At 36.3% G+C, this 15,185-nt stretch overlaps 2 protein-coding genes across 3 annotated transcripts in view; one reads left to right on the forward strand and one right to left on the reverse strand.

Moving 5' to 3' along the window:
- Positions 1-281: 281 nt before the first annotated feature.
- The window catches only part of LOC128233069 (vesicular glutamate transporter 1-like), a 75,392-nt gene continuing 60,488 nt past the window's right edge, over positions 282-15,185 (reverse strand). The window contains exons 10-15 of one of the 2 annotated variants that reach the window (XM_052946946.1): positions 14,158-14,294; positions 13,662-13,811; positions 13,303-13,435; positions 12,925-13,035; positions 2,477-2,604; positions 282-1,886 (exon numbers count right to left, since the gene is read on the reverse strand). In XM_052946946.1, coding sequence (XP_052802906.1) covers positions 1,404-1,886; positions 2,477-2,604; positions 12,925-13,035; positions 13,303-13,435; positions 13,662-13,811; positions 14,158-14,294 — 1,142 coding nt within the window. In that variant the 3' untranslated portion in view covers positions 282-1,403. The remainder of the gene's footprint in view (positions 1,887-2,476; positions 2,605-12,924; positions 13,036-13,302; positions 13,436-13,661; positions 13,812-14,157; positions 14,295-15,185) is intronic. The other variant, XM_052946947.1, reaches the window with a different exon arrangement.
- On the forward strand, positions 11,689-12,887 carry LOC128233070 (complement C1q-like protein 2). Its single transcript, XM_052946948.1, has 2 exons — positions 11,689-11,978; positions 12,070-12,887. The coding sequence occupies exons 1-2, from the start codon at positions 11,792-11,794 to the stop codon at positions 12,477-12,479; spliced, it is 597 nt and encodes a 198-aa protein (XP_052802908.1). The 5' UTR covers positions 11,689-11,791; the 3' UTR covers positions 12,480-12,887.

Genomic DNA, 15,185 nt, shown 5'->3' on the forward strand with positions numbered 1-15,185 from the left:
TCTCTCCTTGTTCCACACCGGTTTATTAAACGCCATTCTGTCAGAGACTAAATATAGCCATTGCAATCTGGGTTTTTACTTTTATGACACTGGACAAGACCATACATTATTGGGAAGTGGGTGTGTCCATGTAGTTTATTGTTATGTTATGTGTTTAAATGGTTAAAGCCTCTACTTATCTGCCCACTATTCAGATGTGAGGTACCGTCGACTGTCACAATCAGAAGCAATGTTTCTAAGTGACAAAGTTCCATCATGGCGATCTATATAAAAATAAATCCGGTGCCCATGTCATATCGACGACTTTTTTAATAAATAGTATGAAACAAACGGCCATAACGTTTATTTTTAGCATTTCTAACATTGCATATCAATAATATTAATTACAGTCAAACAAACTTCAAACATCTACATTGTGTTACAGAGAAAATTCTAACAGTTTTTTTCATTTCAAATACACTAGTCTAGCTGAGTGATAACGGCCGTTACGTCATATGAAGTTGACATTACCTTGTCTTGGTAAATATCGTGTTGGCCGCAGGTGTGTTTTTGCATTAAAGGAACTCGCTTATGTTTTTATAAAATGCATTTTTATGTATGCATGTATGCATGTTTGTGTGGCAAATTATTAGGAGTGTTAAAACTAAGATACCAAAAGATGGAACCCTTCAGCAAATGTAAATATCGCCTTTGTTATCAATGTATTGTTAAAAAGTCAAAATATTCATCACTTTTGTATAAGTCTTAGTAGCATAGGGGTTAAGGCGTCTGTTTTCTATTTTTCTTGATTTGGCACCCCATTTAAAGCCAAATACATTTTTACACTATAATGGTATTTTTCTGCAATTATGATAAAAAATTTATCATAGAGTAATATAATGACAAAATAAGTGTTTTCAGATGCATAAACAGGAAACGGATTTTTGGTCCCAAAAATATGAGCAAGTCCTTTTAACACGACCAAGGTATAACATTTCTCAGACAGAGAAAATAAAGTTTGTACAGAAAAGATATTCTTGTTACCATCACAATTATCCTCATTTAGCGTAAGTAAATATTAGTAAAGAACAGACATTTGAGAAGTGATTATATTCTATGACAGAAAAATGTGCCTACCCTAAATCCATTTATATCTATTTTACAACAAACAAAGAACTTGAGCACAAGTCAGTGCACAACCATCGGATATTAAAACAACGGACACATTGGTAATGATCCGCGATAAAATCTTTCTACTACTGTAACAATAGATATCAGGAGAATAAATAAACCACTCTGCTATTTGCATGTTTGAACACAGTCATGAACGAATGTACCACTCAGTCTACAGTAATCTTTCATCTAAGGACGTTTTATCTTATTTATCCACCAGATTATTTTGTTCTATTATTGTTAAATGCTTTTCATATATCCTGTTCATCATCTGAATAGTATACATGTTCATTAGCGCGTTTTTGCACAAGTTCTTCTTTCGTTTCATAAACAGGTTGTCCATATTGCGAGAAGTAGTCCGTATTAATTTTGACAGGTTCATCATATCCATAACCGCTGTCGTCCACTACTCTTCCATGTTCTTGAACGCTACCATTCTGCTTGGTGTAATCTAACTTCTGATCGTAATCCTCATATCCGTAACCGTATCCGTCTCCAGCAATGCTATTGCTTTGCACGGTCCCGTTTGGTTTGGCGAAGCTTTCTTTACCCAGGCTTCCATACGAAGTGGTCATGTCCTCAGATTTTAGCGTGTCTTCTGGTTTCCACGATTCGTCGTTTGGCGGGTCCGCCCATTCCTGTTTGTCGCCGGAAGCGAAAATGGCGTAGAAGATGACGCCAGCAAAGTGGACACAGCTGGCTATGATGAAAACCCTCTCCCAATCGTCGGCAGTCTGAATGATTAAATTGTCCATGTTACGCGTTAGTTTAAACATTACATTTTTTACAATTGCGAATTGTGAAGAAAGTAGTGATAACTTATACTAAGTCACTCTCGTTGGCACGATGTTGCGCGAGTGTGTAGACTTGTGTTGTGGGTAAAACCGAAGTACGCGGAGAAAACTCACTCATCCGGCTTGGTGACCACTAACCAAACTCACATGCGACCAGGCTGGGAATCAAACCCGGGTCGCCTTGGTGAGCGCTAACCGGACAACTGCCGGGCATCTTATGTAAATTACAGTACAATCGCATAGTTTTAAGAAAAGTTAACTAAACAATTATTCAATCCAGAGTTATGGACCTTTATTATAATGTTTGTCTTGTTCTGTTTGCAATTTGCACTCGAATATATCGAACCGTTTTTTAATACGGCCAAAAAAGACACGTTCGCATGCCGAGGTCGTTAATGACGTTGAAAACGAGAAAAAAGATCTCGGTTTCTTCTTCGAAAAAGCAACAACAAAGGAAGTTAAAATCTGGATTCAGCATTCACTAAACATACATCACCGTAAAGGTTGGTCTATATTTAAGCGTGTAATACCTCGTGTTTGGTGAGGGACTCCGTGATGATAGGACACAGCATGCCGGCGATGGTGCCGAACCCGTTACTGAAGCCCATCAGGATGCTGGCATAGCGAGGTGCAATGTCCAGGTGGTTCACGTTGAAACCTACAAACAAATCAGCTATCAGATGGAAGGGTATATCTTTATCAATGCCATTTGTATTATGGTATATTGTCCTTGAGTTAAAATGGAATAACATGAAAACACCGTGCAACAAAACAAAGTTATGTTTATCAAATGTAATATGACACCAAGACCATGTGGCTATGAGATATTGATGGCATGAAGAATAATGTCAAGTTTAGATGTCGCTTGTATTTTACTACACAAGACACCATAAGCGCAAATAACACGTAAACGGTAAAAAAGGGAACATTGTCAGTAATTTTGAAACGTCAATGTGTTCATACCGAATTACAGATACAGAAGGGACGGGGAAAACACCACTGTCAAATGCCTCATTTCGTCAGGCAGAGCTCACCACTATAATTATGGTAATAATAAACACAGTTTATTAAAACTGAAAACTGTTTAAGTCTGAAATGGCGTGTGGGGCATCAGAATACGCCATATCGCAATTTAGTGAGAAACAAGTGGCATCTGGTTCTTTGAGACATTATGATCTTTTTACTGCCATAAAGGGAAACAAACAAATGTTTTGCGAAGATGTGATTAGGTTTCAGAATGTGTCGTTTTTGATTGAGATACTTTACTGTTTTAACGCTTATTATCATAAAACAAGATTTCCAAACATATCTGACTACTCTTTTGTATAGTTTATATCCATGTTGTTGTAGTCTATTAAAACAGTTCGAAGAAAAATGCCATAAAATATGTTTAAATCCAATCAAATTCTATTCGCATTGATGTAATATCATACCTATATCCTGAGAGTAGGATTACATGTATAATTTTTGGTCCCAGCTATATCAAATTATGAAATAACCACAGTTAGTGTCACTTTCACGAAATATCTATGATGAAGTGAAATCATCTGAAACTTATAGCAATGTACTTCTCAGTACGTTTGTCTGTTTTAGAAAGTCGCACCTTTTTTACGCCACTTTAACATTCGTACGTATAAAAGATATTTTGTAAGAGATTGATGTTTTTCCCGTAAATACAAAACAAACAATTCAATGTTTGCTAAGAAATTATTTTGTAGCAATTAGAGACCAGGCTTGAAAAGCGAAGAGCATTACAATAAAGCGATGAAATTGTAAGTAAAGCTTGATAAGTAGCGCTGAACGAACGATAAAAACACACCTATAACATTAACTTATTCAGACAAAGGTGCCGTAAAATCATGAAAGGTCAGTATATGTTGGAAAATCGTATTCGGTGATGACGCTCATGTCTCCGCAAATGCGAAGGCGGACGTATTCTGATTAACCATTAAGAAAGCTTCCGACGAGAATAACCAGATGTCCATTTAGTAATTACATTATTGGTACGCAAGTGTTTTGCTTTTCTAAAGAATTAATTCGGCAGCTTGGTTTGTCCGGCTTAACCCGAATTAATGGTTAAGTAAAGAAAAGAAAACACTATTACTTGATATCTTCTGACACTTCTATTGGAATCACACATAGTAACCATTGTAACGGAGCACGTGAGCACATGAGCGCGTGCCTTCCATGTTCTCATTGCGTCACATGTGTTTAAATGAAGTTCGACTTGATAAAAACGTTTTAAATCTTTTCATCAGATAGTACGTCTATTTACCTTATACACGCATTTCCATTTTAATTGCATACATTAAAAAAGCGCTAAGTTAAGACCGTGTGTGCTATAGCATGACACGTGACTAGTTTCAAGTTTGGTCTGATCCCGTTTGTCCATTTAAGTTATAACAGAGAAAAATGGTTGCTTCATGGAACTCTGCACTAATTCCCTGGGTACAGAAATAGTCCTGGAATATTTACGGGGTCTTTTGTGCAATGTGTTGATTCCGTTCCTCATTGCAATTGGTTATAAAACCGATACATTGTAATACCTATTCAACACTTGTTTTCAGATGTCACGTTTTTGAAGATGTAGGTGACTTATTTATTGTAACACAGGCATATTCATTGTCCGTGTTAATACAGCACGATTTCAGTGTTTAACCTAAAATTGGTTTCCGTGTCTTTATTTACTTAAACACAAAGGGTTCTCAATCGGAATGCGCCGTAAATAATGTGGCAGTTATTATTTCACACTTGAAATGTATTTATTTCGAAATGTACATAGCATTTGTTTTTCTAACATCGTTATCTGAATAAAACATTCAGGGAAAACGGGCTAAACAGTCTGTTGAAAATCAGTATTGTATATAATAAGTAAACGATCCAACTATTTATAATTTGTTTGTCATTCCACTATGCGCTGAGTCATGTGCCCAACTCATCCAATATATCACTATATCTCATATTATGGGTTCAAATCGAATATTTGTTCGCATTGCTCAGTGAACGTGAAGTATAATAATTCTAATGATTAAAATTAACTGGGAAACGCGCACTTTTCTGCCGATTGCGATGATATAATTATGATTATTAATGAAATTTAAATTCTACAGAAATGGCAAGAAAAAAACCCCATAAACTATGTCTTATTATTCTCTAGTTGACATGACCTTTCGACGATACGTCTTTAACGTAATCTGTTTAAATATCTGGTGTTTGTGTTTAAAATAAACGTTGAAAGTAGTTTTAGAGGTAATTAGTTGTGTTTTTGCCTTGTGGTGTTATCGAAATTCGGTTAAGGTAATTAGAAAATGAGGTCTTATCCCATTTCAACGAAACCATAAAGGCTCTACATAATTATATTATGTGTGTGCATTTTCTCCCTTCATTATATGTTTTTATACATTGTTTTGAACAATGCATCATGAATTACGCAATAAACAAAGCGTACTGTCACGTATCGTATCGTTCTATGTATGATCAATTTACGTGTAAATGTAAAACACCTATAAAACAGACTTTCAGGTTTCAGTTGATTGTTGATCCATCTTATGATATGATTATCTTTCGATAGTAGGCCACACATTTTCTATGACCTTCCACAGCCAATGGAATAAATTGTCGACGGTTATCTTCCGGCTAGGTTGCACATTTTTAAATAATTTCATTGGTAAATAATAATTATTGGGTGAGTATTGACCAATCAATTTACATTTCGAATACCTTTTTTGATAAGTGTCTTTTTGACCTGGATAATTTAAGACTACTAATGTTGTCCCTGTAGTTTAAATAATTATAAAATCCATTAATGGTTCATTCACTTTAGTTTCCACGGTTTTATTAAAGGTTCATCCACTACAGTTTTCAAGGTTTCATTAATGGTTCATTCACTGTAGTTTCCACGGTCTATAAATGTTTCATTCACTGTAGTTTCCCCAGTTTCATTAATGATCCAGTCACTGTAGTTGCCATGGTATCATAAATGATTCATTCACTGCAGTGTAGTTTCCATGGTATCATTAATGGTCCATTCATTCCCCGGTTTCATTAATGATCCAGTCACTGCAGTTTCCACGGTTTCATGAATGGTTCTTTCACTTAAATCTCCACGGTATCATTAATGGTTCATTCACTATAGTTTCCATGGTTTTATTAATGTTTCATACACTGCAGTTTCCATGGCTTCATTAATATATCATTCACTATAGTTTCCACGGTATCAATAATGGTTCATTCACTGTAGTTTTCACGGTTTTATTAATGGTCCATTCACTGTAGTTTAAACGGTATCATTAATGGTCCATTCACTATGGTTTCCACGGTTTCATTAATGGTTCATTTACTGTAGTTTCCACGGTTTCTTCAATGGTTTATTTACTATAGTTTCAACGGTATTATTATTGGTCCATTCACTTTAGTTTCCATGGTTTTATTAATGTTCCATTAACTGTAGTTTCCAAGGTTTTATTATTGGTCCATTCACTTTAGTTTCCACGGCTTCATAAATTGTTCATAAACTGCAGTGTAGTTTCCACGGTTTTAGTAATACTTCAGTCACTATAGTTTCCACGGTTTCATTAATGGTCCATTCACTGTAGTTTCCACGGTTTCATTAATAATTGATAAACTAAAGTGTAGTTTCCACGGTTTTATAAATGGTTTATTCAGGGTAGTTCCCACGGTTCATTAATGGTTAATTCACTGTAGTGTTGTTTACAGTGTATAATAATTGTATGGTTCATTCACTATAGTTTCCACGGTTTCATTAATGGTTCAACCACTGTAGTTTCCATGGCTTAATAAATGGTTCCGCCACTGTAGTTGCCATGGTTTAATTAATGGTTCAGCCACTGTAGTTTCCACGGTTTCATTAATGGTTCAACCACTGTAGTTTCCACAGTATTATTAATGGTTTATTTACTATAGTTTCCATTGTTTCATTAATGATTCAACCACTGTAGTTTCCACGGTATTATTCATGGTTTATTCACTGTTTTTTTCCACGGTATTACTAATAGTTTATTCAATGTAGTTTCCACGGTTTCATTAATGGTCCATTCACTGTAGTTGCTATGGTACCCATAATGGTTCAGTCACTGTAGTTTCTATTGCAACATTGACATATTCGATTTACTTTTCATTTAGTGACCATTGAATGCCATTTATAAGAACTTTAGCTCTCTCTTGGTTAACCAGAATTACACTAAACAAGTGGCATCTGGTTCTTTGAGACATTATGATTTTTTTACTGCCATAAAGGGAAACAAACACATGTTTTGCGAAGATGTGATTAGGTTTCAGAATGTGTCGTTTTTATTGAGATACTTTACTGTTTTAACGCTCATTATCATAAAACAAGATTTCCAAACATATTTGACTACTCTTTTGTATAGTTTATATCCATGTTGTTGTAGTCTATTAAAACAGTTCGAAGAAAAATGCCATAAAATATGTTTAAATCCAATCAAATTCTATTCGCATTGATGTAATATCATACCTATATCCTGAGAGTAGGATTACATGTATAATTTTTGGTCCCAGCTATATCAAATTATGAAATAACCACAGTTAGTGTCACTTTCACGAAATATCTATGATGAAGTGAAATCATCTGAAACTTATAGCAATGTACTTCTCAGTACGTTTGTCTGTTTTAGAAAGTCGCACCTTTTTTACGCCACTTTAACATTCGTACGTATAAAAGATATTTTGTAAGAGATTGATGTTTTTTCCGTGAATACAAAACAAACAATTCAATGTTTGCTAAGAAATTATTTTGTAGCAATTAGAGACCAGGCTTGAAAAGCGAAGAGCATTACAATAAAGCGATGAAATTGTAAGTAAAGCTTGATAAGTAGCGCTGAACGAACGATAAAAACACACCTATAACGTTAACTTATTCAGACAAAGGTGCCGTAAAATCATGAAAGGTCAGTATATGTTGGAAAATCGTATTCGGTGATGACGCTCATGTCTCCGCAAATGCGAAGGCGGACGTATTCTGATTAACCATTAAGAAAGCTTCCGACGAGAATAACCAGATGTCCATTTAGTAATTACATTATTGGTACGCAAGTGTTTTGCTTTTCTAAAGAATTAATTCGGCAGCTTGGTTTGTCCGGCTTAACCCGAATTAATGGTTAAGTAAAGAAAAGAAAACACTATTACTTGATATCTTCTGACACTTCTATTGGAATCACACATAGTAACCATTGTAACGGAGCACGTGAGCACATGAGCGCGTGCCTTCCATGTTCTCATTGCGTCACATGTGTTTAAATGAAGTTCGACTTGATAAAAACGTTTAAAATCTTTTCATCAGATAGTACGTCTATTTACCTTATACACGCATTTCCATTTTAATTGCATACATTAAAAAAAGCGCTTAGTTAAGACCGTGTGTGCTATAGCATGACACGTGACTAGTTTCAAGTTTGGTCTGATCCCGTTTGTCCATTTGAGTTATAACAGAGAAAAATGGTTGCTTCATGGAACTCTGCACTAATTCCCTGGGTACAGAATTAGTCCTGGAATATTTACGGGGTCTTTTGTTCAATGTGCTGATTCCGTTCCTCATTGCAATTGGTCATAAAACCGATACATTGTAATACCTATATTCAACACTTGTTTTCAGATGTCACGTTTTTGAAGATGTAGGTGACTTATTTATTGTAACACAGGCATATTCATTGTCCGTGTTTATACAGCACGATTTCAGTGTTTAACCTCAAATTGGTTTCCGTGTCTTTATTTACTTGAACACAAAGGGTTCTCAATCGGAACTCGAGATTCAAGTATTGCGACGTAAATAATGTAGCAGTTATTATTTCACACTTGAAATGTATTTATTTCGAAATGTACATAGCATTTGTTTTTCTAACATCGTTATCTGAATAAAACATTCAGGGAAAACGGGCTAAACAGTCTGTTGAAAATCAGTATTGTATATAATAAGTAAACGATCCAACTATTTATAATTTGTTTGTCATTCCACTATGCGCTGAGTCATGTGCCCAACTCATCCAATATATCACTATATCTCATATTATGGGTTCAAATCGAATATTTGTTCGCATTGCTCAGTGAACGTGAAGTATAATAATTCTCATGATTAAAATTAACTGGGAAACGCGCACTTTTCTGCCGATTGCGATGATATAATTATGATTATTAATGAAATTTAAATTCTACAGAAATGGCAAGAAAACCCCCCCATAAACTATGTGTTATTATTCTCTAGTTGACCTGACCTTTCGACGATACGTCTTTAACGTAATCTGTTTAAATATCTGGTGTTTGTGTTTAAAATAAACGTTGAAAGTATTTTTAGAGGTAATTAGTTGTGTTTTTGCCTTGTGGTGTTATCGAAATTCGGTTAAGGTAATTAGAAAATGAGGTCTTATCCCATTTCAACGAAACCATAAAGGCTCTACATAATTATATTGTGTGTGCATTTTCTCCCTTCATTATATGTTTTTAAACATTGTTTTGAACAATGCATCATGAATTACGCAATAAACAAAGCGTACTGTCACGTATCGTATCGTTCTATGTATGATCAATTTACGTGTAAATGTAAAACACCTATAAAACAGACTTTCAGGTTTCAGTTGATTGTTGATCCATCTTATGATATGATTATCTTTCGATAGTAGGCCACACATTTTCTATGACCTTCCACAGCCAATGGAATAAATTGTCGACGGTTATCTTCCGGCTAGGTTGCATATTTTTAAATAATTTCATTGGTAAATAATAATTATCGGGTGAGTATTGACCAATCAATTTACATTTCGAATACCTTTTTTGATAAGTGTCTTTTTGACCTGGATAATTTAAGACTACTAATGTTGTCCCTGTAGTTTAAATAATTATAAAATCCATTAATGGTTCATTCACTTTAGTTTCCACGGTTTTATTAAAGGTTCATCCACTACAGTTTTCAAGGTTTCATTAATGGTTCATTCACTGTAGTTTCCACGGTCTATAAATGTTTCATTCGCTGTAGTTTCCCCAGTTTCACTAATGATCCAGTCACTGTAGTTGCCATGGTATCATAAATGATTCATTCACTGCAGTGTAGTTTCCATGGTATCATTAATGGTCCATTCATTCCCCGGTTTCATTAATGATCCAGTCACTGTAGTTTCCACGGTTTCATTAATGATTCATTCACTGCAGTTTCCACGGTTTCATGAATGGTTCTTTCACTTAAATCTCCACGGTATCATTAATGGTTCATTCACTATAGTTTCCATGGTTTTATTAATGGTTCATACACGATAGTTTCCATGGCTTCATTAATAGATCATTCACTGTAGTTTTCACGGTTTTATAAATGGTCCATTCACTCTAGTTTAAACGGTATCATTAATGGTCCATTCATTATAGTATCCACGGTTTCATTAATGGTTCATTCACTATGGTTTCCACGGTTTCATTAATGGTTCATTCACTATAGTTTCCACGGTTTCATTAATGGTTCATTTACTGTAGTTTCCACGGTTTCTTCAATGGTTTATTTACTATAGTTTCAACGGTATTATTATTGGTCCATTCACTTTAGTTTCCATGGTTTTATTAATGTTCCATTCACTGTAGTTTCCATGGTTTTATAAATGGTCCATTCACTTTAGTTTCCACGGCTTCATAAATTGTTCATAAACTGCAGTGTAGTTGCCACGGTTTCATTAATGCCACGGCTTAATTAATGGTTCATAAACTGCAGTGTAGTTTCCACGGTTTTATTAATACTTCAGTCACTATAGTTTCCACGGTTTCATTAATGGTCCATTCACTGTAGTTTCCACGGTTTCATTAATAATTCATAAACTGCATGGTAGTTTCCACGGTTTCATTAATGATTCATAAACTAAAGTGTAGTTTCCACGGTTTTATAAATGGTTTATTCAGGGTAGTTCCCACGGTTCATTAATGGTTAATTCACTGTAGTGTTGTTTACAGTGTATAATAATTGTATGGTTCATTCACTATAGTTTCCACGGTTTCATTAATGGTTCAACCACTGTAGTTTCCATGGCTTAATAAATGGTTCCGCCACTGAAGTTGCCATGGTTTAATTAATGGTTCAGCCACTGTAGTTTCCACGGTTTCATTAATGGTTCAACCACTGTAGTTTCCACAGTATTATTAATGGTTTATTTACTAAAGTTTCCATTGTTTCATTAATGATTCAACCACTGTAGTTTCCACGGTATTATTCATGGTTTATTCACTGTAGTTGCTATTGCAACATTAACATATTCGATTTACTTTTCATTTATTGACCATTGAATGCCATTTATAAGAACTTTAGCTCTCTCTTGGTTAACCAGCATGTGGCATGACATCTCGATTATGGTTTGCCTATGCAATATATACCAATTGGGCCATCGTTTCAACGAACGTACGGCGAAATGACGTAAGGTCAAGAATGTCAGATATTATTTTATTAATAGTATTCTTTTATCAACAAAATAATCAGAAGTTTGAAGTGCAAGTTCAGTTAGTCTTTGGCTTGTATCTTCATCGGAAGTATTTGATTCGAAATATGCTTACTTACTTACTCATGTTTAATAAATATTCCGCTACAGCGAGACTACCGGTACAACACTCAAGTATGATATTTCAAACATATCTGCTGTTTATCTCCCATGGTATCGAGTTGGCTTTTTGCAAATACCAGTATATCAATATGTCTATCAACACATTCCTATGAAATCAAAATATTTCTAGGTATGATTTCAGGGAAACGTTCTTCGAACTGCGTGTAGAGAAAGTTGCAAGTCATTTAGCTGCTGCGCTTACAAACGAATACAGCACTTGGTTTGTCTACTTGGCAGTTCAGCATGTTAATCATTGCATATACGATCGTTGCCGTTTTGGGGTGGAGTTCGACGGTGTCTGGAGATCTAGAACCACAGTGTACGTCGAGATTTGATTACGACTATAAACTGTTAAAAACACTGGTGTCTTTGGAATCAGAGATTGAAAAGTTGAAGGCGCAGCAGCAGGAACTCTCAGACGCTCTTCAAGGTGAGTAAGACTTCGCTTTACTTTCTGTATTAGTAGTCTGGTATGTTCATTGGGTTTGACTTGTTAATTTGAAAAAAAATATTGATTGTAGGGTTACAAAGAGGCCAACCGAGAACTGCCTTTACCGCGACCATGTCAGCTGATAAGTCAGGCATACCCAACCACACCACTATCGTGTTTGACGTGGTCATCACAAACAAAGGGGGAGCTTACAGCCCATCTAATGGGATCTTCACCAGCAAAACAGCGGGCGTGTATGTTTTCTCCTGGGTGACAACTAACAAGAACCGCACATGGATGAACACAGAGTTGATGCTGAACGGTGAAAAGAAGGGTACGGCTATGTCGGACTCCGGCGACATCAACGACTACAGTGTGGCTGCCAACACTGTCTCATTGGAGCTACAGGTTGGCGACCAAGTGTGGGTACGCGCCGGAACCTGGCATAATGGCAAACTGGCGGGAGAATGGCGCACTACCTTTACTGGATGGCAACTATGATGGAGTTGCTACAAGTTCAAGTTCGCAATATTTTGTTTGCAGAAAGTTGAACATGCATGGCACTATAGCCACTATCACCAGAGTATTTGTGCGCAGCTATTTGCCTCTAGTTAAGGGAGTGGATAAATAAAGGTTCACTCATGATATTTTATCTGTCTACCAAATTTAAGACGTGTTCTTACATAACTGCCTGTCACCACGAAAGGAAATGTGTAGATTGTTTTATTTCTGACAGAGAGAATAAACATTATTTTTCGCCGACCTGTTTTAGAAGCTGATTAAACTAATTTGTTTTCCCTCTTTACATTTCCCTGATGCTAAATTCGTGTTTTCATATACATGTACTAAGTATGTAAAAATAAATGATGTCTGATCGGTTTTTAATCACTTACAATAAAGTTTCCTTATAAATGTTATATATGGTTCGTTATACGTTTACTCTTACCGGATATTGCAAATCCGCTGAAGCCGACGGCCAGGGTCAGACAGACAATGGCGGTGGTTGTGTTTCGAGTGAATCCCACGCCCAGCAGAAAAACCGCCTCCATGCCGAAACCTGTAAAACATATTTCGGCTGACAACTACAGAAAATATAAAACCTGAATCAATAACAAGAATTAATATATACAAATCCACAAAGTATTTCAGCAGATAGTAAATACTCTATGTACTCACGGGTGATATCATAAACAATTTAATTAAATCAAAACTCAATAAGATAACTGTTTTGATTAATACGAGTTTAGCCTTACAGTCGACCTTGTACAATTAATCAGTTTAATTAAACATGAAAATCAGTGAAAGTTTGCTCCGTCGAAGTTACCTCCACAGTTAAAGATCTTTCGAACAACAGTTGTGGATAGAATGCCGCGCCTACGCAAGAAGTCGGCAATAAAACCACCAATTGGAACTATAATGGCCATAATCAAATGGGGCAACGCCGACAGTATCCCGCTCTGAAATGGAACACGCATATAATCAATGTCTGCTTTTAAATGCCTCATAATTTTGGGAAATATTTGAATTTAATGTTCTTGTGAAAATATTATTTTCTCGGTGGTCCATTTCTAATCGACTTTTATGTTTGCAATCATGCGATTACATTATTAGTGAGTCCCAAGTGCCAAGAATGTTGGTGTTATGATGTGACCTAGAAGAAAACGCGCTCTCTGTTATACTGACCTTGGAAATGTCAAAGTCGAAGACCTCGCTGAAGTATGATGGCTGCTCGATGATAAGCAGGTAGAATGTCCACGAGCGACAAAAGTTCGCCACCATGATCGCAATCACCGGAAGTGATGTCGCAAACTTCAGCCATGGCGTCTTCATCTCCTGAATGCGTGTTTACGTTGATTATAAGACGTTTAATGTGTGCTGATGACATCATTATTTTTGTTAACATATCATGTATTTACGTTGATTATAAGACGTTTAATGTTTGTTGGGGAAAATATTTTTTCTGAGCGGATTGCGCTCACACACACGAACGAGTGTGCTTACTTTAATTTAAAATATTCTTCTTCTATATTCTAACACACAATGAACCATTTCGAGGTATATTATAACTAAGTTATTTTGAGGTATTCCGATAAGTTGTTTTCAGAAACTATTTTCTTGCTCATGTTGAACATGACTTTTAGTAAACAATAATTTAAACATATCATGGACACCTGCCTACCGTTTTCAAAACGCTGGTGTTTTCCCCGATGCATGTCTCAATGTAGACACGCTCGTGCTCGGTTATATATGGATGCTTACTGGGCCTCTCAAAGGCTAGGAACCACCAGACCACGGCCCACACCATCCCCATAGCACCTGTAACACAACTCATAAACCTATCTATATTGTAATAAAATCATTCAAAATACAGGGGATATCTGTATAGCCTACAATGTAGCCATTTACAGGTACAAGGATCGAGGCCAAAACTAGAGGTGGAAGCTGTGACGCCTACAATGTAGCCACTAACAGGAACAAGTATCAAGGCCAAAACTACAGGGGATATCCGTGTAGCCTACAATGTAACCATCTTCAGGTACAAGAATCGAGGCCAAAACTACAGGTTAGAGCCGTATAGCCTACTATGTAGCCACTTACAGGAACAAGGATCAAGGCAAAAACTACAGGGGAAAGCCGTGTAGCCTACAATGTAGCCATTTATAGGTACAATAATCAAGGCCAAAACTACAGAAGAAAGCCGTATAGCCTACAAAATGGCCATTTGCAGGAACAAGGATCTAGGCCAAAACTACAGGGGATATCCGTGTAGCCTACAATGTGGCCATTTAGAGGAACATGTACAAGGATCAAGGCCAAAACTACAGGGGAAAGCCGTTTAGCCTACAATGTAGCCATTAACCGGTACAAGGATCAAGGTCAAAACTTCGGGGGAAAGCCGTGTAGCCTACAATGTAGCCATTAACCGGTACAAGGATCAAGGCCAAAACTACAGGGGAAAGCCGTGTAGCCTACAATGTAGCCATTTACAGGTACATGGATCAAGGCCAAAACTACAGGGGATATCCGTGTAGCATACAATAAAGCCATTTACAGATGCAAGGATCAAGGCCAAAACTGCAGGGGAAAGCCGTGTATCCTACAATGAAGCCATTAACCGGTACAAGAATCAAGGTCAAAACTATAGAAGAAAGCCGTGTAGCCTACAATGAAGCCATTTACATGTACAAGGATCAAGACCAAAACTAC

The sequence above is a fragment of the Mya arenaria genome, chromosome 4 (genome assembly GCF_026914265.1).
Source record: "Mya arenaria isolate MELC-2E11 chromosome 4, ASM2691426v1".
NCBI lineage: Eukaryota > Metazoa > Mollusca > Bivalvia > Myida > Myidae > Mya > Mya arenaria.

Bases quoted from the DNA above. Each gene is read 5' to 3' on its own strand.
- LOC128233070 (XM_052946948.1), top strand. From the start codon at position 11,792: ATGTTAATCATTGCATATACGATCGTTGCCGTTTTGGGGTGGAGTTCG. The intron at 11,979-12,069 runs GTGAGTAAGACT...TATTGATTGTAG, and splicing joins ACTCTCAGACGCTCTTCAAG to GGTTACAAAGAGGCCAACCG.